This window comes from Heptranchias perlo, chromosome 11 (assembly GCF_035084215.1).
Source record: "Heptranchias perlo isolate sHepPer1 chromosome 11, sHepPer1.hap1, whole genome shotgun sequence".
In the NCBI taxonomy this organism is placed as follows: Eukaryota; Metazoa; Chordata; class Chondrichthyes; order Hexanchiformes; family Hexanchidae; genus Heptranchias; species Heptranchias perlo.
Window position 1 is genome coordinate 8289508 of NC_090335.1, and position 25380 is coordinate 8314887.

Here is a 25380-nt window from a genome sequence, read left to right on the forward strand (position 1 = left end):
AACGTGACAGGGAATGTGTTACAGGAAGTAAGTATAACACTTATAGGAAGTGCATATTATATGTAAGACTTTTAATATATTATAGATCAGATGAGACGTCAAACCGAGGCCCCATCTACCTGTTCAGGTGACGGAAAAGATCCCATGGCACTTTGGAAAAAGTGCAGGGAGTTCTCCCTGTGTCCTGGCCAACATTCCTCCCTCAACCAACGTCACTAAAACAGATGAGCTGGACATTCCTTCATTTGCTGGGTGGGACCTTCCTGTGCACAAATTGGCAGCCACATTTGCCTACATAATAACAGTGACTGCATTTCAACAGTAATTAACTGGCTGTAAGGCACTTTGGGACACTCTGACTACGTGATAAGCTGCGATATAAATGCAAGTGTTTTCTTTATTGCCGTTTATCTTCTTAAGTTCTACTACAAAAGACAGGTCTCTCATAGTCTTAATGTACGGGTCAGGTGGTGTCACGTACAATTCCTACATCAAGGTGTTAGCTGTGGCTCAGTGGAGCACTCTTGCCTCTGAGTCAGAAGGTTTTGGGTTCATGTCCCACTCCAGAGACCTGAGCACAAAATCCAGACTGACACATGCCTTTGTTACCTCTAGACTTGACTATTCCAATGCTCTCCTGGCCGGCCTCTCATCTTCCACACTCCATAAACTTGAACTCCTCCCAAACACCATTGCCCGTATCCTAACTTGCACCAAGTCCCGTTCATCCATCATCCCTGTGCTCGCTGACCTACATTGGTTCCCGGTCCGGGAATGTCTCGCTTTTAAAAGTCTCATCCTTGTTTTCAAATCCCTCCATTGCCTTGTCCCTCCCTATCTCTGTAACCTCCTCCAGCCCTACAACCCTCTGAGATCTCTGTACTCGACCAATTCTGGCCTCTTGCACATCCCCGATTTTAATCAACCCACCATTGGCGGCCGTGCCTTCAGCTGCCTAGGCCCTAAACTCTGGAATTCCCTCCCTAAACCTCACCGTCTCTCTACCTCTCTCTCCTCCCTTAAAACTTACCTCTTTGATCAAGCTTTTGGTCACCTGTCCTAATATCTCCTTATGTGGCTCGGTATCAAATTTTGTTTGATAATGCTCCTGTGAAGCGTCTTGGAACGTTTTACTATGTTAAAGGTGCTATATAATGCAAGTTGTTGTTGAGGGAGTGCTGCACCATTGGAGGTGCCGTCTTTTGGATGAGGCGTTAAACTGAGGCCCTGTCGGCCCTCTCAGGTGGAAATAAAAGATCTCACGGCACTATTTCATAGAGCAGGGGAGTTCTCCCTGGTGTCCTGGCCAATATTTATCCCTCAACCAACATCATTGAAACAGATTATCTGGTCCCGTTTCCTACATTACAACAGAAAGTATTTCATTGGTTGTAAAATGCTTTGGGACGCCCTGAGGGTGTGAAAGGCGCTATAGAAATGCAAGTCTTTCTTTTCTTTCTTTCTCTACCTCCCTGTCACCCTCCCCCTCCTCATACCATGTTCAGGGCAATCAGCACTGCACAATGAAAGTCGCATAAAATCAACTTTTTAAATAAACTCCAGATTATACATTAGAAAGAACAGTAAATGATTCACAATAAGTAATTCAATTTCATAAACCTCTGGGGCTACAAACAAACTATTTGGTTAAAGTGTGAAAGAACACAGAATATAAAGAGGATTTAGCATTTGAAACGGTTAAATTGTGATCAATATCTTTAGCAAATAATTGTTCACAGGTGCTTAACTATCCTAATCCCGTCTCAGTTTGATACAAGAACTCAGCATTTGATAGATGGTTTGGAACAATGAGAACTCCCAACAGACTAAGATTGATTGTCAATGGAGTCAAAGGAGGTTTTTGTCCTGTCAAACCAGTGTCCTTAGTTCTGTTAGAAAGGGAGAATTGTTCTTGGCTAAACAAAATGCTGTGAAGAGCAACTCAGTAAATCCCAAACAATAAGACTGATAATGACATCTGGGGTAAAAAACCTATTCCCAGAGCCCTGACTGAAGACCAGCTGAGATCAAGTGGCAATCGGAGAGGAGTCATCTCCAGATCTGCTGTCATGACTTAACGCACATCACTGCTGATTTCAATCTTCCCAAATGAAGGCAAATTAGCAAGGCAATAGCTCAGAACACTGAGGCTTTTTACACTGGAACAGAGAAAGTTAAAGGGGGAAGGATTTAACTGCAGCCTTGAGAGGGTAAACACTGATTCCATTGGTTGGTGGATCGGTTAAAAGGGGTCCTCGACAAGGAAGAGCGAACGAACGAACGAACGAAAGACATTTTTACTGCACCTTTCTCATCCTCAGGACTCCCAAAATGCTTCACAGCCAATTAATTACTTTTGAAGTGTATTCACTGTTGTAATGTAGGAAATGCTGCAGCCAATTTGCGCACAGCAAGATCCCACAAACAGTAATGTGATAATGACCAGTTAATCTGTTCTTAGTGATCTTGGTTGAGGGATAAATATTGGCCAGGACACTGGGGACAACTCCCCTGCTCTTCTTCGAGATCGTGATTATGGGATCTTTTACATCCACTTGAGAGGGCAGGCAGTTTAATGTCTCATCCGAAAGATGACACCTCCAATAGTGCAGCACTCCCTCAGTACTGCACTGGGAGCGTCAGCCTAGATTATATGTTCAAGTCTCTGAAGTGGGACTTGAACCCACAATCTTTTGATTCAGAGACGAGAGCGCTACAAACTGAGCAACAGCTAACTCAAGATCACCATTAGAAGGATGAAGGGGAAAGCTGGGAGGACTTTTTCATACAGAAGGTTCACCATGAATGACTATCATGGCAGAAACTACAACATTATTTAAAAGAGAATTGCTTAAGTATTTGAAAAGGAAGGACATAAAAGGAAATGCTGCAACCAATTTGCGCACAGCATGGTCCCTGACGAAAGGTCTTCGACCTGAAACGTTAACTCTGTTTCTTTCTCCACAGATGCTGCCTGACTTCTGAGCTTTTCCAGCATTTTCTGTTTTTATTTCAGAATTCCAGCATTCACAGTATTTTGTTTTTGGCATAAAAGGAGATGGGAAATGGGTAGGGAAATAGGATTACAGTAGATGGGAGTAGAAGAGCTGGCACAGGGGATGATTGACCAGATGACCTCCTTCTGTGCAAGTAAATTCCACGATTCTATGAATGCCCAAGAGCATCAACTATTCTTTGAGATTTGTGGAATGACACCAGTCAAAATTGGCTGCTAGCTTTAGTGTTGACACTGCAGATGAGATGATGATAAAGAATTTATTGTGCTACTGTCATATCTGAGATGATAAACGTATTGAACTTTATTCTGTAAATATATGTTACAAATTAAATCACCTTTTGACTAATATATCATTTCTATTTACCCTCCGCTATATTCCGAACAATCAGTGTGCAAATTACATCCTAATTTTTTTTACAGATTAATTACAGGACACTGGAGCTTCTCGGTCTCTCCTGAGCATTTACGTGTGTTGGATTTGATAAAGATCCAACTCACTGGGACCAGTCATAATCGGTGGATGTGCTGCAAGAAAGAGTCTCCCCAGCAACAATACACCAGAATATTCAGTAGAATTCCCCAGAGCCACCCTGTACATGCACATATTCTGAAAATCAAATCCAAAAGGAGACAGGCAGAAACAAAAGTGAGGAGAGATGATCTTTCAGTAGGTAGTTACCCTGGATAGTAGTTAGTTACAGAATTACCCGGCCCATTGAAAGGAGCACCTGAAGACTAAGGATGTCTGGATGAACCCCACACGGTTAGTTATTTTTATATCCATTTTGATTTGACATTATTCCTATTTCACTGCCCCTTTCAGTTAACCCTTGCTGCCAGTGAGCTTTGCATCTGTGGTGGAGCTGTGCATCATCAGATCTTGTTCACCCGTAGCTTTATGTAGGTTTGTTTTGGACACAGTGTCTCCATCCTGTCCTGCAGTTACTTGGAAGTGAGATGGCTGTTGGTGGAAAGTCACGTAATGAGAACTGACCATATATCCAGTAGGTGCGTTGAATGTGTCAGCAGTTTGCTTCTGACTATCGGGACAGACTCCTCACAATGCGGCGTCTCACTCAGAATTCAGAGTACTCCAAATTGCTTCACAATGAATGAGAATCAGAATGAGGAGTTTGTAATACTCTTTGTCCTGGTGACTGGAAAAGTCCACTAAAAGGAGCTTACAAGCTAGATTATATTTTCGTAGTCAAAACCTCTGGTGCCTTCATGATTCTATATATTGCACATGTACTCTTTAATTTAACAATCAGTTTGTAAGGTTGAAAAGAAACTTATAAGAAGGCACCACTGTATTCTGCTCCATATTTTACTAAGAGCCCTCAAATCCTCATTTCCTTGTAAAGCATGCTTCGTCACCAGAATCTTCATGTCACTGTCCCAACACTCCAGGCTCTCGCTGTATTCCCGCCAACGAAATGTGACAGAGGGGTGATTGCAGTCGTTGTCTAGGCGTCCAGCAGAGGCCTGCTGGCTCAGAGAAATTAATCTAGAGTGGTTTTTTTTCCCACCGTCTCCTGAGTGTACGTCACTCCTGCTGGGCCAATCCTTAGGCTGTTGACAGCATAGTGGATGTGAAGATCTGTTGTAGAATCTGTGGGATTTGCTTGGTGTCCATGGCAACAAAGGACCTCCCGGCCGGCAGAGTCTTCTGGAGCCTAGATTTCAGAGCAAATTAACATTGCAAATTACACAGTCTGTGGAGAAGTGAAAGGTTCTTTTTAAAAAGGAAGTTTTTTGGTTGTTGTATAATTTAACTATACATGCCAATCTTTCACACGTTATTCAATGATTTCTGGCAATGGAAAGCAGCAGTGAGAGGAAGCACTCAGAGGGCTAAATGACGAGTTCCTTTCAAACACAAGAGCTCTGCTTCCACAGCCCTTGCGTTCAGAGACCACTCGCCATGGTTCAACTCACAAAGGGTCAAGCGGCAGCCTTTATAAAAGAAGCTTAAGTACTGTTCAAATACAGTGTAACTAGGAAACCTGTAATGGTAATAGTGAATCACCATCAATTATAAAACTCAGAACCAAACCCAATGCCTTTAACCAGATCCATGAACCAAAACAAAAATACCCAGAATCCCGACTGCATTGTGACCTTTTATCTGTATCACTCTACGCTGCTTGCTCGATCAGGGCTCTGCTCAGTTTTACTCGTCAAGGTCGATTACTTGATGCGAATGAAAATTTGTAATGTTATACAAATAAAATAAGAAAAGCTCACACATCGATGAGCCTCTCTGACCAGCAGTTACAACGGTGAGTGATTTGTACCCAGCTTTTCACTTGAGCCTCTCAGAATGTGAAAGGGAGGGTGCAGGGTGATGGGTACAGCCTGTGTCTGCACTTGGTAAGTTAGGAACATAGGAACAGGAGGAGGCCATTCAGTCCCTCGAGCCTGTTCCGCCATTCAATTATAAGGAGTCTTACAACACCAGGTTATAGTCCAACAGTTGGACTATAACCTGGTGTTGTAAGACTCCTTACATTTGTCCACTCCAGTCCATCACCAGCATCTCCACATCATGGCCATTCAATTAGATCACGACTGATCTGTACCTTAACTCCATCTACCCAGCCTGGTTCCATATCCCTTAATACCATTGCCTAACAAAAATCTATTAATCTCAGTTCAGAAATTTTCAATTGACCAGTTGGGGGAGAGAGTTCCAGATTTCCACTACCCTGTGTGTGAAGAAGTGCTTCCTGACATCACCCCTGAACAGCCTAGCTGTAATTTTAAGATTATTCCCCCTTGTTCTGGACTCCCCCACCAGAGGAAATAGTTTCTCTCTATCTACCCTATCAACTCCTTTAGATCAACCCCTAACACCTCAATTTGATCACCTCTTAATCTTCTAAACTCGAGGAAATACAAGCCTAGTCGATGCAACCTGTCCTCATAATTTAACCCTTTTAGCCCCGGTATCATTCTGGTGAATCTGCGCTGCACCCCCTCCAAGGCCAATATATGCTCCTGAGGTGCTGAACGTAGTACTCCAAAAAGTTCCTGATCTCAGCTGTGCTCTCATGGCGAGGCAGGCAGTGAAACGGTGAGATTTAAGCTGGGAGGTTCCTGTGAATCTCCAAATGGACATATGTCAGGGCCACGCTGAGAGAGGCTAAGGAGGAGTCAGTAGCTTGCTCCCTTAGTTGGGGATGGGTTGTGTCTGGGAGGCCTGTATAGAGGGGAAGCAGGCAAATATAATGAACTTTTCGAAGTTTACTGACAGCTAATTGTAGAGTTGGGACGTTCCCGACCAGTTCTCCCGGAGAGGGGAGCTCTAATATTTGTAGCATTATTTACCTGTGTCAGCCCAGGCTCAGTGGGTAACACTCTCACCTCTGAGTCAGAAGGTTTTGGGTTCAAGCCCCCCTCTGGAGACTTGAGCAAAAAATCTAGGCTGATACTCCACTGAGGGAGTGCTGCACTGTCGGAGGTGCCGACTTTCAGAGGAGACGTTAAACTGAGGCCACATCTGCCCTCTCAGATGGATGTAAAAGATCCCATGGCACTATTGGAAGAGGAGCAGGGGAATTCTCCCCGGTGTCCTGGCCAATATTTATCCCTCAATCAACATCACTAAAACAGATTATCTGCTCATTATCACATTGTTGTTTATGGGACCTTGCTGTGCACAAATTGGCTGCCACCTTTCCTACATTACATCAGTGACTACACTTCACTAGTACTTCATAAAGCGCTATGGGACGTCATGTAAGGCACTATATAATAGCAGGTTCTTTCTTTACCTATTAGTTTTCTAAACTTGCTTAGTTGCAAGTAACTTTGATCTCCCCTCCCCCAAACTCTCTCATTCTCAGTTTTACATCATTTTCTTGTCCGCTCCCTCCCACTGTGGATCCGTAGCACTCGTCGAAGATTCAATTATTTAATTTAGTTATTCCTCCCTCCTCCTTCCCCCACAGCTACACGCATGAAGGATTTAAATAAAGTAGATGGAGATAAACTGTTCCCACTGGCAGAAGTGTTGGTAACCAGAGGACACAGATTTAAGGTAATTGGCAAAAAGGCCAGGGGGGAGATGAGGAGAATTTTTTTTAAGCAGTGAGTTGTTCTGATCTGGAATGCACTGCCTGAAAGGGCGGTGGAAGCAGATTCAATAGTAACTTTCAAAAAGGGAATTGGATAAATACTTGAATGGGAAAAATTTGCAGGACTATGGGCAAAGAGCAGAGGAGTGGGACTAATTGGATAGCTCTTTCAAAGAGCCGGCACAGGCACGATGGGCCGAGTAGCCTCCTCCTGTGCTGTAAGAGTCTATGATGATTGTAACAGATAATTTCTGCCCCACACTGTCAATCTGTACTTTTTGCTGAAGCTCTCACTGATGTAAAACAGCAGCAGGGAGGCCTCCCTCCCAACAATCGTGTCTCGAACAATCAGTACTTTGAACAGCTGGTCATGTGCCCTGCCGCGGACCTGACGGAATGATCGTGACCCCTGGCCAACGTGGGCAGTGCCACGTGATGAGGCCGGAGTCATCGAGGAGTCTGACCTCCTTTACATTTGATAGACAATCTGCAAATGTTCAACCAGCACTGAGAGGCGCTGGCCAATCGGGGTGGGCAGAGAATCCAGCCAAGCTGGAAGTTGTATCTGCAGGAAAGGCGAGGGAATCGCGTGGGGGGTGAGGGCGCTCTTGGTGGGTGCAGCACCCTGCTAAGAGAGAGAGAAAGAACTTTCATGACCTCAGGATACCCCAAAGCGCTTCACAGCCAATGAAGTACTTAGGAAGTGTAGTCACTGTTGTAATGTGGGAAACATGGCAACCAATTTGCACACAGCAAGGTCCCACAAACAGAAATGTGATAATGACCAGATCATCTGTTTTACTGATGTTGGTTGAGGGATAAATATTGGCCTGGGCAGCGGGAGAACTCCCCTGTTCATCTTCCAATAGTGCCATGGGATCTTTTACGTCCACCTGAGAGGGCAGGTGGGGCCTTGGTTGAACATCTCATTCGAAAGACGGCATCTCCGACAGTGCAGCACGCCCTCAGTATTGCACTGGAGTGTCAGTGCTGATTGTGTGCTCAAGTCTCCAGGGTGGGACTTGAACCCACAACCTTCTGACTCAGCATTAACCCCTTGTTGTGTATATATTGATATGTAAAAGGTAAATTATTTTGACATGAACAACAACATACAAAATTTATCATTTTTGCATAAATACCTTTCTGCTTGATCACCCAGGGATCCAATGAAAATGGCGAAAGCATTAACCTGAGGGTTGCTGGTCAATACTCGGGCGAACCGTGCGGGATTTATACCGTATCGCTCCAGGTTAGCATCACTCAGCACAATGACAAAATGTTCATCTGCCTCTTCCCTGGCGATCTCCTGGATGGCATGTTCTGTTCCTTCGAGAGTGTGGTCACCACTCATACAAAACTGGGCGTGGGCATGCATCGTCTAAAGGAGGAAGGCAGCGTCAGACCGCACACACAATCTCTACAAAAACAGACTACGGGTCCTAATCATGTTCAAATTGGGGTTGTAAATGAACGAGAGCTTTCACACTCCGCCGCTGAAGGTTTCTGCAACAGATTTGCCATCACACCAGTGCTGTCTGTCAGTGTCTCTGTGATTCCTGATCAGTGCTGTCTGTCAGTGTCTCTGTGAGACTCCTGATCAGTGCTGTCTGTCAGTGTCTCTGTGATTCCTGATCAGCGCTGTCTGTCAGTGTCTCTGTGTTTCCTGATCAGTGCTGTCTGTGAGTGTCTCTGTGAGACTCCTGATCAGTGTTGTCTATCAGTGTCTCTGTGACTCCTGATCAGTGCTGTCTGTCAGTGTCTCTGTGACTCCTGATCAGTGCTGTCTGTGAGTGTCTCTGTGAGACTCCTGATCAGTGCTGTCTGTCAGTGTCTCTGTGAGACTCCTGATCAGTGCTGTCTGTCAGTGTCTCTGTGAGACTCCTGATCAGTGCTGTCTGTCAGTGTCTCTGTGACACCTGATCAGTGCTGTCTGTCAGTGTCTCTGTGACACCTGATCAATGTTGTCAGTCAGTGTCTCTGTAACTCTTGATCTGTGCTGTCTGTCAGTGTCTCCGTGAGACTCCTGATCAGTGCTGTCTGTCAGCATCTGTGAGACTCCTGATCAGTGCTATCTGTCAGTGTCTTCGTGATTCCTGATCAGTGCTGTCTATCAGTGTCTCTGTGACTCCTGATCTGTGCTGTCTGTCAGTGTCTCTGTGACCGATCAGTGCTGTCTGTCAGTGTCTCTGTGACTCCTGATCAGTGCTGTCTGTCAGTGTCTCTGTGACTCCTGATCAGTGCTGTCTGTCAGTGTCTCTGTGATTCCTGATCAGTGCTGTCTGTCAGTCTCTCTGTGACTCCTGATCAGTGCTGTCTGTCAGTGTCTCTGTGATTCCTGATCAGTGCTGTCTGTCAGTGTCTCTGTGACTCCTGATCAGTGCTGTCTGTCAGTGTCTCTGTGACTCCTGATCAGTGCTGTCTGTCAGTGTCTCTGTGATTCCTGATCAGTGCTGTCAGTCAGTGTCTCTGTGACTCCTGATCAGTGCTGTCTGTCAGTGTCTCTGTGAGACTCCTGATCAGTGCTGTCTGTCAGTGTCTCTGTGAGACTCCTGATCAGTGCTGTCTGTCAGTGTCTCTGTGATTTCCGATCAGTGCTGTCTGTCAGTATCTCTGTGACTCCTGATCAGTGCTGTCTGTCAGTGTCTGTGACTCCTGATCAGTGCTGTCTATCAGTGTCTCTGTGACTCCTGATCAGTGCTGTCTGTCAGTGTCTCTGTGATTCCAGATCAGTGCTGTCTGTCAGTGTCTCTGTGACTCCTGATCAGTGCTGTCTGTCAGTGTCTCTGTGATTCCTGATCAGTGCTGTCTGTCAGTGTCTCTGTGACTCCTGATCAGTGCTGTCTGTCAGTGTCTCTGTGATTCCTGATCAGTGCTGTCTGTCAGTGTCTCTGTGACTCCTGATCAGTGCTGTCTGTCAGTGTCTCTGTGATTCCTGATCAGTGCTGTCTGTCAGTGTCTCTGTGACCGATCAGTGCTGTCTGTCAGTGTCTCTGTGACTCCTGATCAGTGCTGTCTGTCAGTGTCTCTGTGAGACTCCTGATCAGTGCTGTCTGTCAGTGTCTCTGTGATTCCTGATCAGTGCTGTCTGTCAGTGTCTCTGTGACTCCTGATCAGTGCTGTCTGTCAGTGTCTCTGTGATTTCCGATCAGTGCTGTCTGTCAGTGTCTCTGTGACTCCTGATCAGTGCTGTCTGTCAGTGTCTCTGTGATTTCCGATCAGTGCTGTCTGTCAGTGTCTCTGTGACTCCTGATCAGTGCTGTCTGTCAGTGTCTCTGTGACTCCTGATGTGTGCTGTATGTCAGTGTCTCTGTGATTCCTGATCAGTGTTGTCTATCAGTGTCTCTGTGAGACTCCTGATCAGTGCTGTCTGTCAGTGTCTCTGTGACTCCTGATCAGTGCTGTCTGTCAGTGTCTCTGTAACTCCTGATCAGTGCTGTCTGTCAGTGTCTCTGTGACCGATTAGTGCTGTCTGTCAGTGTCTCTGTGATTCCTGATCAGTGCTGTCTGTCAGTGTCAGTGTCTGTGAGACTCCGGATCAGTGCTGTCTGTCAGTATCTCTGTGACACCTGATCAGTGTTGTCTGTCAGTGTCTGTGAGACTCATGATCAGTGCTGTCTGTCAGTGTCTCTGTGACACCTGATCAGTGTTGTCTGTCAGTGTCTGTGAGACTCCTGATCAGTGCTGTCTGTCAGTGTCTGTGAGACTCCTGATCAGTGCTGTCTGTCAGCGTCTCTGTGAACGATCAGTGCTGTCTGTCAGTGTCTCTGTGACCGATCAGTGCTGTCTGTCAGTGTCTCTGTGACTCCTGATCAGTGCTGTCTGTCAGTGTCTGTGAGACTCCTGATCAGTGTTGTCAGTCAGTGTCTCTGTGATTCCTGATCAGTGCTGTCTGTCAGTGTCTCTGTGAATCCTGATCAGTGCTGTCTGTCAGTGTCTCTGTGATTTCCGATCAGTGCTGTCTGTCAGTGTCTCTGTGACTCCTGATCAGTGCTGTCTGTCAGTGTCTCTGTGATTTCCGATCAGTGCTGTCTGTCAGTGTCTCTGTGACTCCTGATCAGTGCTGTCTGTCAGTGTCTCTGTGATTCCTGATCAGTGCTGTCTGTCAGTGTCTCTGTGACTCCTGATCAGTGCTGTCTGTCAGTGTCTCTGTGACCGATCAGTGCTGTCTGTCAGTGTCTCTGTGATTTCCGATCAGTGCTGTCTGTCAGTGTCTCTGTGATTTCCGATCAGTGCTGTCTGTCAGTGTCTCTGTGACTCCTGATCAGTACTGTCTGTCAGTGTCTCCATGATTCCTGATCAGTGCTGTCTGTCAGTGTCTCTGTGAGACTCCTGATCAGTGCTGTCTGTCAGTGTCTCTGTGACTCCTGATCAGTGCTGTCTGTCAGTGTCTCTGTGATTCCTGATCAGTGCAGTCTGTCAGCATCTGTGAGACTCCTGATCAGTGCTATCTGTCAGTGTCTCTGCGACTCCTGATCAGTGCTGTATGTCAGTGTCTGTGAGACTACTGATCAGTGCTGTCTGCCAGTGTCTCTGTCACTCCTGATCAGTGCTGTCTGTCAGTGTCTCTGTGACCGGATCAGTGCTGTCTGTCAGTGTCTCTGTGATTCCTGATCAGTGCTGTCTGTCAGCGTCTCTGTGATTCCTGATCAGCGCTGTCTGTCAGTGTCTCTGTGAGACTCCTGATCAGTGCTGTCTGTCAGTGTCTCTGTGATTCCTGATCAGTGCTGTCTGTCAGTGTCTCTGTGATTCCTGATCAGTGCTGTCTGTCAGTGTCTCTGTGACACCTGATCAGTGTTGTCAGTCAGTGTCTCTGTAACTCTTGATCTGTGCTGTCTGTCAGTATCTCTGTGAGTCTCCTGATCAGTGCTGTCTGTCAGTGTCTCTGTGAGACTCCTGATCAGTGCTGTCTGTCAGTGTCTCTGTGACCAGATCAGTGCTGTCAGTCAGTGTCTCTGTGACTCCTGATCAGTGCTATCTGTCAGTGTCTCTGTGAACGATCAGTGCTGTCTGTCAGTGTCTCTGTGATTCCTGATCAGTGCTGTCTGTCAGTGTCTCTGTGACTCCTGATCAGTGCTGTCTGTCTGTGTCTCTGTGACTCCTGATCAGTGCTGTCTGTCAGTGTCTCTGTGACTCCTGATCAGTGCTGTCTGTCTGTGTCTCTGTGACTCCTGATCAGTGCTGTCTGTCAGTGTCTCTGTGACTCCTGATCAGTGCTGTCTGTCAGTGTCTCTGTGATTTCCAATCAGTGCTGTCTGTCAGTGTCTGTGAGACTCCGGATCAGTGCTGTCTGTCAGTGTCTCCGTGATTCCTGATCAGTGCTGTCTATCAGTGTCTCTGTGACACCTGATCAGTGCCGTCTGTCAGTGTCTCTGTGACACCTGATCAGTGCTGTCTGTCAGTGTCTGTGAGACTCCTGATCAGTGCTGTCTGTCAGTGTCTCTGTGACTCCTGATCAGTGCTGACTGTCAGTGTCTCTGTGACACCTGATCAGTGCTGTCTGTCAGTGTCTGTGAGACTCCTGATCAGTGCTGTCTGTCAGTGTCTCTGTGACTCCTGATCAGTGCTGTCTGTCAGTGTCTCTGTGATTCCTGATCAGTGCTGTCTGTCAGCGTCTCTGTGATTCCTGATCAGTGCTGTCTGTCAGTGTCTCTGTGAGACTCCTGATCAGTGCTGTCTGTCAGTGTCTCTGTGATTCCTGATCAGTGCTGTCTGTCAGCGTCTCTGTGATTCCTGATCAGTGCTGTCTGTCAGTGTCTCTGTGAGACTCCTGATCAGTGCTGTCTGTCAGTGTCTCTGTGATTCCTGATCAGTGCTGTCTGTCAGTGTCTCTGTGACACCTGATCAGTGTTGTCAGTCAGTGTCTCTGTAACTCTTGATCTGTGCTGTCTGTCAGTATCTCTGTGAGTCTCCTGATCAGTGCTGTCTGTCAGTGTCTCTGTGAGACTCCTGATCAGTGCTGTCTGTCAGTGTCTCTGTGAGACTCCTGATCAGTGCTGTCTATCAGTGTCTCTGTGACACCTGATCAATGTTGTCAGTCAGTGTCTCTGTAACTCTTGATCTGTGCTGTCTGTAAGTGTCTTCGTGATTCCTGATCAGTGCTGTCTGTCAGTGTCTGTGAGATTCCTGATCAGTGCTGTCTGCCAGTGTCTCTGTGATTCCTGATCAGTGCTGTCTGTCAGTGTCTCTGTGACCAGATCAGTGCTGTCTGTCAGTGTCTCTGTGACTCCTGATCAGTGCTGTTTGTCAGTGTCTCTGTGATTCCTGATCAGTGCTGTCTGTCAGTGTCTCTGTGACCAGATCAGTGCTGTATGTCAGTGTCTCTGTGATTCCTGATCAGTGTTGTCTATCAGTGTCTCTGTGAGACTCCTGATCAGTGCTGTCTGTCAGTGTCTCTGTGACTCCTGATCAGTGCTGTCTGTCAGTGTCTCTGTGAGACTCCTGATCAGTGCTGTCTGTCAGTGTCTCTGTGATTCCTGATCAGTGCTGTCTGTCAGTGTCTCTGTGATTTCCAATCAGTGCTGTCTGTCAGTGTCTGTGAGACTCCGGATCAGTGCTGTCTGTCAGTGTCTCCGTGATTCCTGATCAGTGCTGTCTATCAGTGTCTCTGTGACACCTGATCAGTGCCGTCTGTCAGTGTCTCTGTGACACCTGATCAGTGCTGTCTGTCAGTGTCTGTGAGACTCCTGATCAGTGCTGTCTGTCAGTGTCTCTGTGACTCCTGATCAGTGCTGACTGTCAGTGTCTCTGTGACACCTGATCAGTGCTGTCTGTCAGTGTCTGTGAGACTCCTGATCAGTGCTGTCTGTCAGTGTCTCTGTGACTCCTGATCAGTGCTGTCTGTCAGTGTCTCTGTGATTCCTGATCAGTGCTGTCTGTCAGCGTCTCTGTGATTCCTGATCAGTGCTGTCTGTCAGTGTCTCTGTGAGACTCCTGATCAGTGCTGTCTGTCAGTGTCTCTGTGATTCCTGATCAGTGCTGTCTGTCAGCGTCTCTGTGATTCCTGATCAGTGCTGTCTGTCAGTGTCTCTGTGAGACTCCTGATCAGTGCTGTCTGTCAGTGTCTCTGTGATTCCTGATCAGTGCTGTCTGTCAGTGTCTCTGTGACACCTGATCAGTGTTGTCAGTCAGTGTCTCTGTAACTCTTGATCTGTGCTGTCTGTCAGTATCTCTGTGAGTCTCCTGATCAGTGCTGTCTGTCAGTGTCTCTGTGAGACTCCTGATCAGTGCTGTCTGTCAGTGTCTCTGTGAGACTCCTGATCAGTGCTGTCTATCAGTGTCTCTGTGACACCTGATCAATGTTGTCAGTCAGTGTCTCTGTAACTCTTGATCTGTGCTGTCTGTAAGTGTCTTCGTGATTCCTGATCAGTGCTGTCTGTCAGTGTCTGTGAGATTCCTGATCAGTGCTGTCTGCCAGTGTCTCTGTGATTCCTGATCAGTGCTGTCTGTCAGTGTCTCTGTGACCAGATCAGTGCTGTCTGTCAGTGTCTCTGTGACTCCTGATCAGTGCTGTTTGTCAGTGTCTCTGTGATTCCTGATCAGTGCTGTCTGTCAGTGTCTCTGTGACCAGATCAGTGCTGTATGTCAGTGTCTCTGTGATTCCTGATCAGTGTTGTCTATCAGTGTCTCTGTGAGACTCCTGATCAGTGCTGTCTGTCAGTGTCTCTGTGACTCCTGATCAGTGCTGTCTGTCAGTGTCTCTGTGAGACTCCTGATCAGTGCTGTCTGTCAGTGTCTCTGTGATTCCTGATCAGTGCTGTATGTCAGTGTCTCTGTGATTCCTGATCAGTGCCGTCTGTCAGTGTCTCTGTGAGACTCCTGATCAGTGCTGTCTGTCAGTGTGTCTGTGACTCCTGATCAGTGTTGTCAGTCAGTGTCTCTGTGACTCCTGATCAGTGCTATCTGTCAGTGTCTCTGTGAACGATCAGTGCTGTCTGTCAGTGTCTCTGTGATTCCTGATCAGTGCTGTCTGTCAGTGTCTCTGTGACTCCTGATCAGTGCTGTCTGTCTGTGTCTCTGTGACTCCTGATCAGTGCTGTCTGTCAGTGTCTCTGTGACTCCTGATCAGTGCTGTCTGTCTGTGTCTCTGTGACTCCTGATCAGTGCTGTCTGTCAGTGTCTCTGTGACTCCTGATCAGTGCTGTCTGTCAGTGTCTCTGTGATTTCCAATCAGTGCTGTCTGTCAGTGTCTGTGAGACTCCGGATCAGTGCTGTCTGTCAGTGTCTCCGTGATTCCTGATCAGTGCTGTCTATCAGTGTCTCTGTGACACCTGATCAGTGCCGTCTGTCAGTGTCTCTGTGACACCTGATCAGTGCTGTCTGTCAGTGTCTGTGAGACTCCTGATCAGTGCTGTCTGTCAGTGTCTCTGTGACTCCTGATCAGTGCTGTCTGTCAGTGTCTCTGTGACACCTGATCAGTGCTGTCTGTCAGTGTCTGTGAGACTCCTGATCAGTGCTGTCTGTCAGTGTCTCTGTGACTCCTGATCAGTGCTGTCTGTCTGTGTCTCTGTGACTCCTGATCAGTGCTGTCTGTCAGTGTCTCTGTGAACGATCAGTGCTGTCTGTCAGTGTCTCTGTGACCGATCAGTGCTGTCTGTCAGTGTCTCTGTGACTCCTGATCAGTGCTGTCTGTCAGTGTCTCTGTGACTCCTGATCAGTGCTGTCTGTCAGCGTCTCTGTGACCGATCAGTGCTGTCTGTCAGTGTCTCTGTGACCGATCAGTGCTGTCTGTCAGCGTCTCCGTGACTCCTGATCAGTGCTGTCTGTCAGCGTCTCTGTGACCGATCAGTGCTGTCTGTCAGTGTCTCTGTGACTCCTGATCAGTGCTGTCTGTCAGTGTCTCTGTGAGACTCCTGATCAGTGCTGTCTGTCAGTGTCTCTGTGACTCCTGATCAGTGCTGTCTGTCAGCGTCTCTGTGACCGATCAGTGCTGTCTGTCAGTGTTTCTGTGACTCCTGATCAGTGCTGTCTGTCAGTGTCTCTGTGACCGATCAGTGCTGTCTGTCAGTGTCTCCGTGATTCCTGATCAGTGCTGTCTGTCAGTGTCTCTGTGATTCCTGATCAGTGCTGTCTGTCAGTGTGTCTCTGCGCACTGACTGGGAGTCGCAGAGGGTGAATTGGGAGTCACAGAGGGAGTCTGGTAGACAGTATTGATTGGGAATAACCAAGGGAGACTGGCAGACAGTATTGATTGGGAGTCACAGGGGGACTCGCAGACAGTATTGATTGGGAATCACAGGGGGGGACTGACAGACAGTATTGATTGGGAATCACAGGGGGGGACTGACAGACAGTATTGATTGGGAATCACAGGGGGGGACTGACAGACAGTATTGATTGGGAGTCACAGGGGGAGTCTGACAGACAGTATTGTTTGGGAATCACAGGGGGGGACTGACAGACAGTATTGATTGGGAGTCACAGGGGGAGACTGACAGACAGTATTGATTGGGAATCACAGGGGGGGACTCGCAGACAGTATTGATTGGGAGTCACAGGGGGACTCGCAGACAGTATTGATTGGGAGTCACAGGGGGACTCGCAGACAGTATTGATTGGGAGTCACAGGGGGACTCGCAGACAGTATTGATTGGGAATCACAGGGGGAGACAGACAGACAGTATTGATTGGGAATCACAGGGGGAGACAGACAGACAGTATTGATTGGGAATCACAGGGGGAGACTGACAGACAGTATTGATTGGGAATCACAGGGGGAGACTGACAGACAGTATTGATTGGGAGTCACAGGGGGACTCGCAGACAGTATTGATTGGGAATCACAGGGGGAGACTGACAGACAGTATTGATTGGGAATCACAGGGGGAGACTGACAGACAGTATTGATTGGGAATCACAGGGGGGGACTGACAGACAGTATTGATTGGGAATCACAGGGGGACTCGCAGACAGTATTGATTGGGAATCACAGGGGGGTCTGACAGACAGTATTGATTGGGAATCACAGGGGGACTCGCAGACAGTATTGATTGGGAATCACAGGGGGGGACTGACAGACAGTATTGATTGGGAATCACAGGGGGAGACTGACAGACAGTATTGATTGGGAATCACAGTGGGACTCGCAGACAGTATTGATTGGGGCACATTCAGCAAAGACCAGCAAACAGCATGATCAGGAGTCATAGAGGGGAGATCGAGAGACTGCAAGGGACTTAGAGTCAGAGGATAACATGTGATGTTGGGCCAGGTGATGTGTACTGCACATACAGGTATCCTGACAGAGCTGGAGAGTCACTGTGGGAGACAGCCACTGGAGAGAGCCGCAGGAGAGAGCCGTGGGAGAGAGCCACGGGGCCAGTAACAGATATTTCCAAATATCCCAGACTGTGCTGCGTCCCTAACTTTGAAAGATGGAGATTCCTCTAAACTGAATCCATTCAATGACACAATCTAAGCAGTGTTTTTTAAAATATGCACAGTTGCTTTATTTTTTACTGTGTTAAGGCTGCATCCTTATTGCCTGTTACGGTAGTTGGACCAAGTTCACCTGCTCCCCAAGGGACTGTGGATGCTGGTTCTATTGAAATTTTCAAGAGTGAGATCGATATATTTTTGTCGGGTGAGGTAAGGGATATAGAGCAAAGGCAGGTAAACGGAGGTGAGCAATGATCTGACTGAATGGCAGCACAGGTTTGAGGGGCTGAATGGCCTCCTCCTGTTCCTATGCCTCATAAGCCATACACTCCCTCTATGCTGTCAGAGCTGCAGCTTACAGAGTAGTTGATGGGTGGGCTACTTTGGTCCAGATCGGGCGTCCGACTCAGTGAACCTCTACAACAGGAACCGACTTCAGCGACAATTAAATAACAAAAAAAATTACCTTCATAGTCTGCAGTCTCTCCTTGTTGTTTTTGGGAATCTTTTCACTCCTGACTAACTCGATGTTGAATCCATCCCCTGAGTGACCAACAATGTCGTACTAAAGAGATAAAACAGACCATCAGATGGAGTAAACGCTGGATGTGCCTCCGGGGTAATGGTGCAATTGAAAGAACCGGAGGAGAGTCGTTCAGGAATCCCGGCATTTAGTATAAACTCCTGAAGAAAACAGGATTGTGTTGCAAACTTGATCTGTTCTGATTTTAACTCCCTGTGACACTTCCATTATCGTTAAAGGCAAGTAAACAAACGGCTGCAGCTACTTACAACAATAAAGGGGGTGCAGGAACAGAGAGAACTGGGGGTTCACATACACAAGTCTTTAAAGGTGGCAGGACAGGATGAGAAAGCGGTTAAAAAAGCACCCGGAACCTGGGCTTTATAAGCAGAGGCATAGAGTATAAAAGCAAAGAAGTTATACTGAACCTTTATAAATCACTGCTTGGATCTCAGCTGGAGTATTGGCCCAGATTTAGCTGGAATCTAGCAACGTGCCCCATTAGTTAGACTTTTTCCCTCCCCCTCAGCTCATTGTTTTACCCTGTAAGTTGCTGGAAGTGCGAGCTGATAAACGGGGCAACTGGGACCTTGGTGAATGATGGGAACAACAGTCTATCTCCTTGGCCAATGAGATTTAAGGATAGAGAAAGAAACAGAGGAACGATGGAGAAGGAAATAGGGTGAATTAGAGTCAAATCAGGTACAGAAAGAGAAATAAAGAGAGGGAAAGAAAGATTGGATTAAGAGAGAGAAAAAAAGAGACAGAAAAGAAAAGCAAGAAAAAAATTTAAATTTAAAACTTTAAAAATCTCAAACAACAACTTATTGCCTGTAGGAGTGAGACTCCACAATTTAAATTATTTCCTTTCTGGGCCAGAGAGATTGAGCGGCATTGCAGGAACATAAATCTCCTCAATAAACGGGTCCTTACGCTATTAAGTACCAGCCCTAACTTTCTGCGGCGAGTTTAGTGGCAATTAATGCGCAAATGCAGCAATTTCATGAAACACAGGGGGAAGTTGAGGGCCGTTATTTTGCCAGCAAATTCTGGCCGATTGAGTTTAAAAAAGGGCCAATTCATCGGTTGCTGGGCACTGCTGAAGTAGATGGTCCCATTAAGTAACTCGGTGGTGTCCGGGGCAAATCTCCGGTGATACTCCAGAATCTAATAACCTTCCTCCAAAAGCTGCTGGGTGGATAGTACACATAATGTCTGCACATTTTACTGACAATCTCATAAGAATTTGATTGGGGCCAGAATGTGCTGACTGAATAATCCTGCCAGGGTTTGTTGTCCTTCTCTCACTGAGGTGAAAATGACTGGGATTTTATTGCTGTGTAATCATGAATATTGATAAAAACAGAATGACTGCTCCTGCCTCTACCATGTCCCTGGACTGCGGTCACTCTATACGGCACTAGGTTTTAATTGGATGGCAATCCAATAAATTCTTCTCTGTTTTGTGACATTCTTTTAGCTACCAATATGTTTCAAAAGCATCCACTGACTTTTAATCAAATGAGGACATGCTTTCTGTCTCAGCCTGACTCTGCTTCAGTTAAAGTGTTAGCTGTGTCTCAGTTGGTAGCACTCTCACCTCTGAGTCAGAAGGTCACTGGGTTCATAGTCCCACTCCAGGGACTTGAGCACGTGATCCATTCTGACACTCCAGTGCAATACTGAGGGAATGCTGCACTGTCAGAGGTGGTGTCTTTCAGATGAGATATTAAACTAAGTCTGCCCTCTCAGGTGGATGTAAAAAATCCCATGGCTCTATTTTGAAGATGAGCAGGCAGTTCGCCCAGAGTCCTGGCCAATATTTATCACTCAATGAACATCACTGAAATAGGTTATCAGGTTATTTACCTCCTTGCTGTTTGTGGGACCTTGCTGTTCACAAATTGTTACGTTTCCTACATTACCGCATGATATGGAGATGCCGGTGATGGACTGGGGTGGACAAATGTAAGGACTTACACAACACCAGGTTATAGTCCAACAGTTTTATTTTAAATCACAAACTTTTGGAGCTTTCCTTTCGGAGCACTCACCTGACGAAGGAGTAAACCTCCGAAAGCTTGTGATTTAAAATAAAACTGTTGGACAATAACCTGGTGTTGTGCAAGTCCTTACATACATTACAACAGTGACTACTTCAAAAATACTGCATTGGCTGTGAAGTGCTTTGGGATGTGCTGAAGTCAGTGAAAGGTGCTATAGAAATGAAAGATCTTTTTGTCTTTTCTTTAAAGGTTTTAAACTGGGATCTCCAAACTAAACCCTTCCATACACTCTTGTTACTGACATTGAACATGCATTCATATAGGCTCAATTTCTCTAAATTAAGTTTCTGCTCTGTCTTAAGCCCTTGAATCGTTTTTCAGCCCTTACTCCTCCAGGTCACGTTATGTATGTTACCATTGGCCACTTTTAAATCCATGCAAACCCACATGCTCTCCTGAGATTCGTCCTTGTTCCAGTTGCTACCTTCTGTGCTAGTGCCCCAGTGTACTCATCCCGGGCAAAGATTAGTAGCAGGACATTTACAATCACCAGGGAAAGGGTTTTGAAAAAATTGTTAGAACTAAAAGCTGACAAGTCCCCAGGACCTGATGGACTTCATCCTAGGGTCTTAAAAGAAGTGGCTGCAGAGATAGTAGATGCATTGGTATTAATTTTCCAAAATTCCCCAGATTCTGGAAGGGTCCCATCAGATTGGAAAATAGCGAATGTAACTCCTCTATTCAAGAAAGGAGGGAGACAGAAAGCAGGAAACTACAGGCCAGTTAGCTTAACATCTGTCATAGGGAAAATGCTAGAATCTATTATTAAGGAGGCTATAGCAGGGCACTTAGAAAATCTCAATGCAATCAGGCAGAGTCAACACGGCTTTGTGAAAGGGAAATCATGTTTGACTAATTTATTAGAGTTCTTTGAGGAAGTAACAAGCAACGTGGATAAAGGGGATCCTGTCGATGTGGTGTACTTGGATTTCCAGAAGGCTTTTGACAAGGTGCCACATCAAAGGCTACTACACAAAATAAGAGCTCATGGTGTAGGGGGTAACATACTAGCATGGATAAAGGATTGGTTAGCTAACAGGAAACAGAGAGTAGGCTTAAATGGGTCATTTTCAGGTTGGCAAGATGTAACGAGTGGAGTGCCACAGCGATCAGTGCTTGGGCCTCAACTATTTACAATCTATATCAATGACTTGGATGAAGGGACCGAATGTATGGTTTCTAAATTTGCTGATGACACAAAGGTAGGTGGGAAAGTAATTTGTGAAGAAGGCATAAGGAGTCTGCAAAGAGATACAGATAGGTTAATTGAGTGGACAAAAATTTGGCAGATGGAGTATAATGTGGGAAAATGTGAACTTGTCCACTTTGGCAGCAGGAATAGAAAAGCAGTATATTATTTAAATGGAGAGAGATTGCAGAACTCTGAGGTACAGAGGGATCTGGGTGTCCTAGTACATGAATCACAAAAAGTTAGTATGCAGGTACAGCAAGTGCTTAGGAAGGCAAATGGAATGTTGTCATTTATTGCAAGGGGAATGGAATATAAAAGTAGAGATGTTTTGCTACAGTTGTACAGGGCATTGGTGAAACATAGGAACAGGAGTAGGCCATTCAGCCCCTCGTGCCTGCTCCACCATTTGATAAGATCATGGCTGATCTGTGATCTAACTCCATATACCCGACTTTGGCCCATATCCCTTAATATCTTTGATTGCCAAAAAGCTATCTATCTCAGATTTAAATTTAGCAATTGAGCTAGTATCAATTGCTGTTTGCGGAAGAGAGTTCCAAACTTCTACCACCCTTTGTGTGTAGAAGTGTTTTCTAATCTCACTCCTGAAAGGTCTGGCTCTAATTTTTAGACTGTGCCCCCTACTCCTAGAATCCCCAACCAGCGGAAATAGTTTCTCTCTATCCTCCCTATCTGTTCCCCTTAATATCTTATAAACTTCTATCAGATCACCCCATAACCTTCGAAACTTCAGAGAATACAACCCCAATTTGTGTAATCTCTCCTCGTAACTTAACTCTTGAAGTCCGGGTATCATTCTCGTAAACCTACGCTGCACTCCCTCCAAAGCCAATATGTCCTTCCGAAGGTGCGGTGCCCAGAACTGCTCACAGTACTCCAGGTGCGGTCTAACCAGGGTTTTGTATAGCTGCAGCATAACTTCTACCCCCTTGTACTCTAGATATAAAGGCCAGCATTCCATTAGCCTTATTGATTATTTTCTGCACCTGTTCATGACACTTCAATGATCTATGCACCTGAACCCCTAGGTCCCTTTGGACATCACTGTTTTTAACTTTTTACCATTTAGAAAGTACGCTTCTCTATCCTTTTTTGATCCAAAGTGGATGACCTCACATTTGTCTACACTGAATTCAATTTGCCACAGTTTTGCCCATTCACCTAATCTATCAATATCGCTTTGTAATTTTATGTTTTCATCTACACTGCTTACAATGCCACCAATCTTTGTGTCATTGGCAAACTTAGATATGAGACTTTCTATGCCTTCATCTAAGTCGTTAATGAATATTGTGAATAATTGAGGCCCCAAGACAGATCCCTGCGGGACTCCACTAGTCACATCCTGCCAATGTGAGTACCTACCCATTATCCCTACTCTCTGTCGCCTTTTGCTCAGCCAACTTCCTAACCAAGTCCGTACTTTTCCCTCAATTCCATGGGCTTTTATCTTAGCTAACAGTCTCTTATGTGGGACCTTATCAAATGCCTTCTGGAAGTCCATATAAATAACATCCATTGACATTCCCCTGTCCACTACTTTAGTCACCCCTTCAAAAAATTCAATCAGGTTTGTCAGGCACGACCTACCTTTCACAAATCCATGCTGGCTCTCTCTGATTAACTGAAAATTCTCGAGGTGTTCAATCACCCTATCCTTAATTATAGACTCCTGCAATTTCCTCACAACAGATGTTAGGCTAACTGGTCTATAATTCCCTGGTTTCCCTCTCTCTCCTTTTTTAAAAAGCGGAGTGACATGTGCAATTTTCCAATCTAGAGGGACAGTTCCTGAATCTAGAGAACTTTGAAAGATTATAGTTCGGGCATCTGCAATGTGCTCACCTACTTCCTTTAAAACCCTGGAATGGAAACCATCTGGTCCTGGGGATTTGTCACTCTTTAGTGCTATTATTTTCTTCATTACTGTTGCTTTACTTATGTTAATTTTATCGAGTCCCTGTCCCCGATTCAATATTAGTTTTCTTGGGATTTCTGGCATGCTATCCTCTTTTTCTACTGTAAATACTGACGCAAAGTAATTATTCAACATGTCCGCCATTTCCCCATTGTCAATGACAATATCCCCACTTTCAGTTTTTAAGGGGCCAACACTGCTCCTGACCACCCTCTTTTTCCTAATATAACTATAAAAGTTCTTCGTATTGGTTTTGATATCCCTTGCAAGTTTCTTTTCATACTCTCTTTTTGTAGCTCTTACTATCTGTTTTGTGACCCTTTGTTGATCTTTGTATCTTTCCCATTCGCCAGGATCTGTGCCATTTTTTGCCTTTTTGTATGCCCTTTCCTTATGTCTTATACTGTCCCTTACCTCTTTAGTTGTCCATGGCTGTTTTTTTTGGCAAGTAGAGTTCTTGCCCCTCAGGGGTATAAACCGATTCTGTATCACGTTAAATGTTTCTTTAAACATTTCCCACTGATCATCAGTCGTTTTACCCATTAACAGATTTGCCCAGTTTACTGTGGACAGTCTCTGTCTCATCCCATTGAAGTCGGCCTTACCCAAGTCTAGAATCTTAGCAGCTCATTCACTTTTTTCCCTTTCAAACACTACATTGAACTCGATCATGTTATGATCACTATTGGATAGATGTTCACGCACAGTTAAGCCGTTAACTAAATCTGGTTCATTACTCATTACTAAATCTAGTATAGCTTGCCCCCTTGTTGCCTCCAGGACATACTGCTGTCGAAAACTATCCCGCACACACTCAAGAAATTCAGTACCTTTCTGACAGTTGCTAGTCTGCTTTTCCCAATCTATGTGAAGGTTAAAGTCCCCCATTTAGTCCACTATGCCTTTCTTACACGCTTGTCTAATCTCTGCATTTATACAATCTCGCACTTCAGAGCTGTTGCCAGGGCTCCTATATACAACTCCCACTATAGTCTTAGATCCTTTCCTATTTCTCAGTTCAACCCATAAGGTCTCTGTTGGCTGCTTACCTCTCGTTATATCCTCCTTTATCATTGAAGTGATTTCATCTCTAATCATTAAGGCTACTCCTCCCCTTCTTCCATTTTCTCTGTCTCTCCTGTAAACCTTATAACCCGGTATATTTAGTTCCCAATCTTGACCATCCTGCAGCCATGTCTCAGTAATAGCTATCATGTCATACCCTCCAATTTGAATTTGAACCTGTAGTTCATTTAATTTATTCCTTATACTCCGTACATTTGTGTATAGAACTCTTAGTTGGGCCACACACCCTAGCCTGACCTTCAGCTTTGATGCTGGGTTAATCACCTTACGCCTTCCAGTTTTCACTAATATCTCATCTAAAATAGTGCAGTTTTGGTCTGCTTATTTAAGAGAGGACATAATTGCTTTGGAAGTGGTTCAGAGAAGGGTCACTCGACTGATTCCTGGGATGAGGGGGTTATCTTATGAGGAAAGGTTGGACAAATTGGGCCTGTATACACTGGAGTTTAGAAGAATGAGAGGTGATCTTATTGAAACATAGAAGATTCTGAGGGGACTTGAAGGGGTAGATGCTGAAAGGATGTTTCCCCTTGTGGGAGAGACTAGAACTGGGGGCCACAGTTTAAAAATAAGGGGTCTCCCATTTAAGCCGGAGATGAGGAGAAATTTTTTCTCTCAGAGGGTTGTGAGTCTGTGGAACTCCCTTCCCCAGAGAGCGGTGGAGGCAGGGTCATTGAATATTTTTAAGGCTGAGTTCGATAGATTTCTGATTAACAAGGGAGTCAAAGGTTATAGTAGGTAGACGGGAAAGTAGGGTTGAGGTCACAATCAGATCAGCCATGATCTTATCAAATGGCAGAGCAGGCTCGAGGGGCCGAATGGCCTACTCCTGCTCTTAATTCGTATGTTCGTATGTGAGGCTCTCTATCCTGTCTGATCCCATCATTCTCCTTTGCATCCCCATCTAGACGATTGCTCCTCGGAACGTGGGAACAGAAGGCCATTCAGCCCCACGAGCCTGTTTCACCATTCAGTGAGATTCAAGGTTGATCTGTACCTTAACTCCATCTACCTGTCTTGGTTCTATAACCCTTAATACCCTTGCCTGACAAAAATCTATCAACCCCTATCCTCTTCTCCCTCCTGTAATCATTACAAT

General features: G+C 45.7%; 1 protein-coding gene across 1 annotated transcript in view; it reads right to left on the reverse strand.

The window, feature by feature from the left end:
- Positions 1-3297: 3297 nt before the first annotated feature.
- Positions 3298-25380, reverse strand: part of vwa8 (von Willebrand factor A domain containing 8) — a 387545-nt gene continuing 365462 nt past the window's right edge. Inside the window, exons 43-45 of the mRNA XM_067992504.1 lie at positions 17942-18040; positions 8241-8479; positions 3298-4695 (exon numbers count right to left, since the gene is read on the reverse strand). Of these exons, the coding sequence (XP_067848605.1) occupies positions 4587-4695; positions 8241-8479; positions 17942-18040 (447 nt within the window). The 3' untranslated portion in view covers positions 3298-4586. The remainder of the gene's footprint in view (positions 4696-8240; positions 8480-17941; positions 18041-25380) is intronic.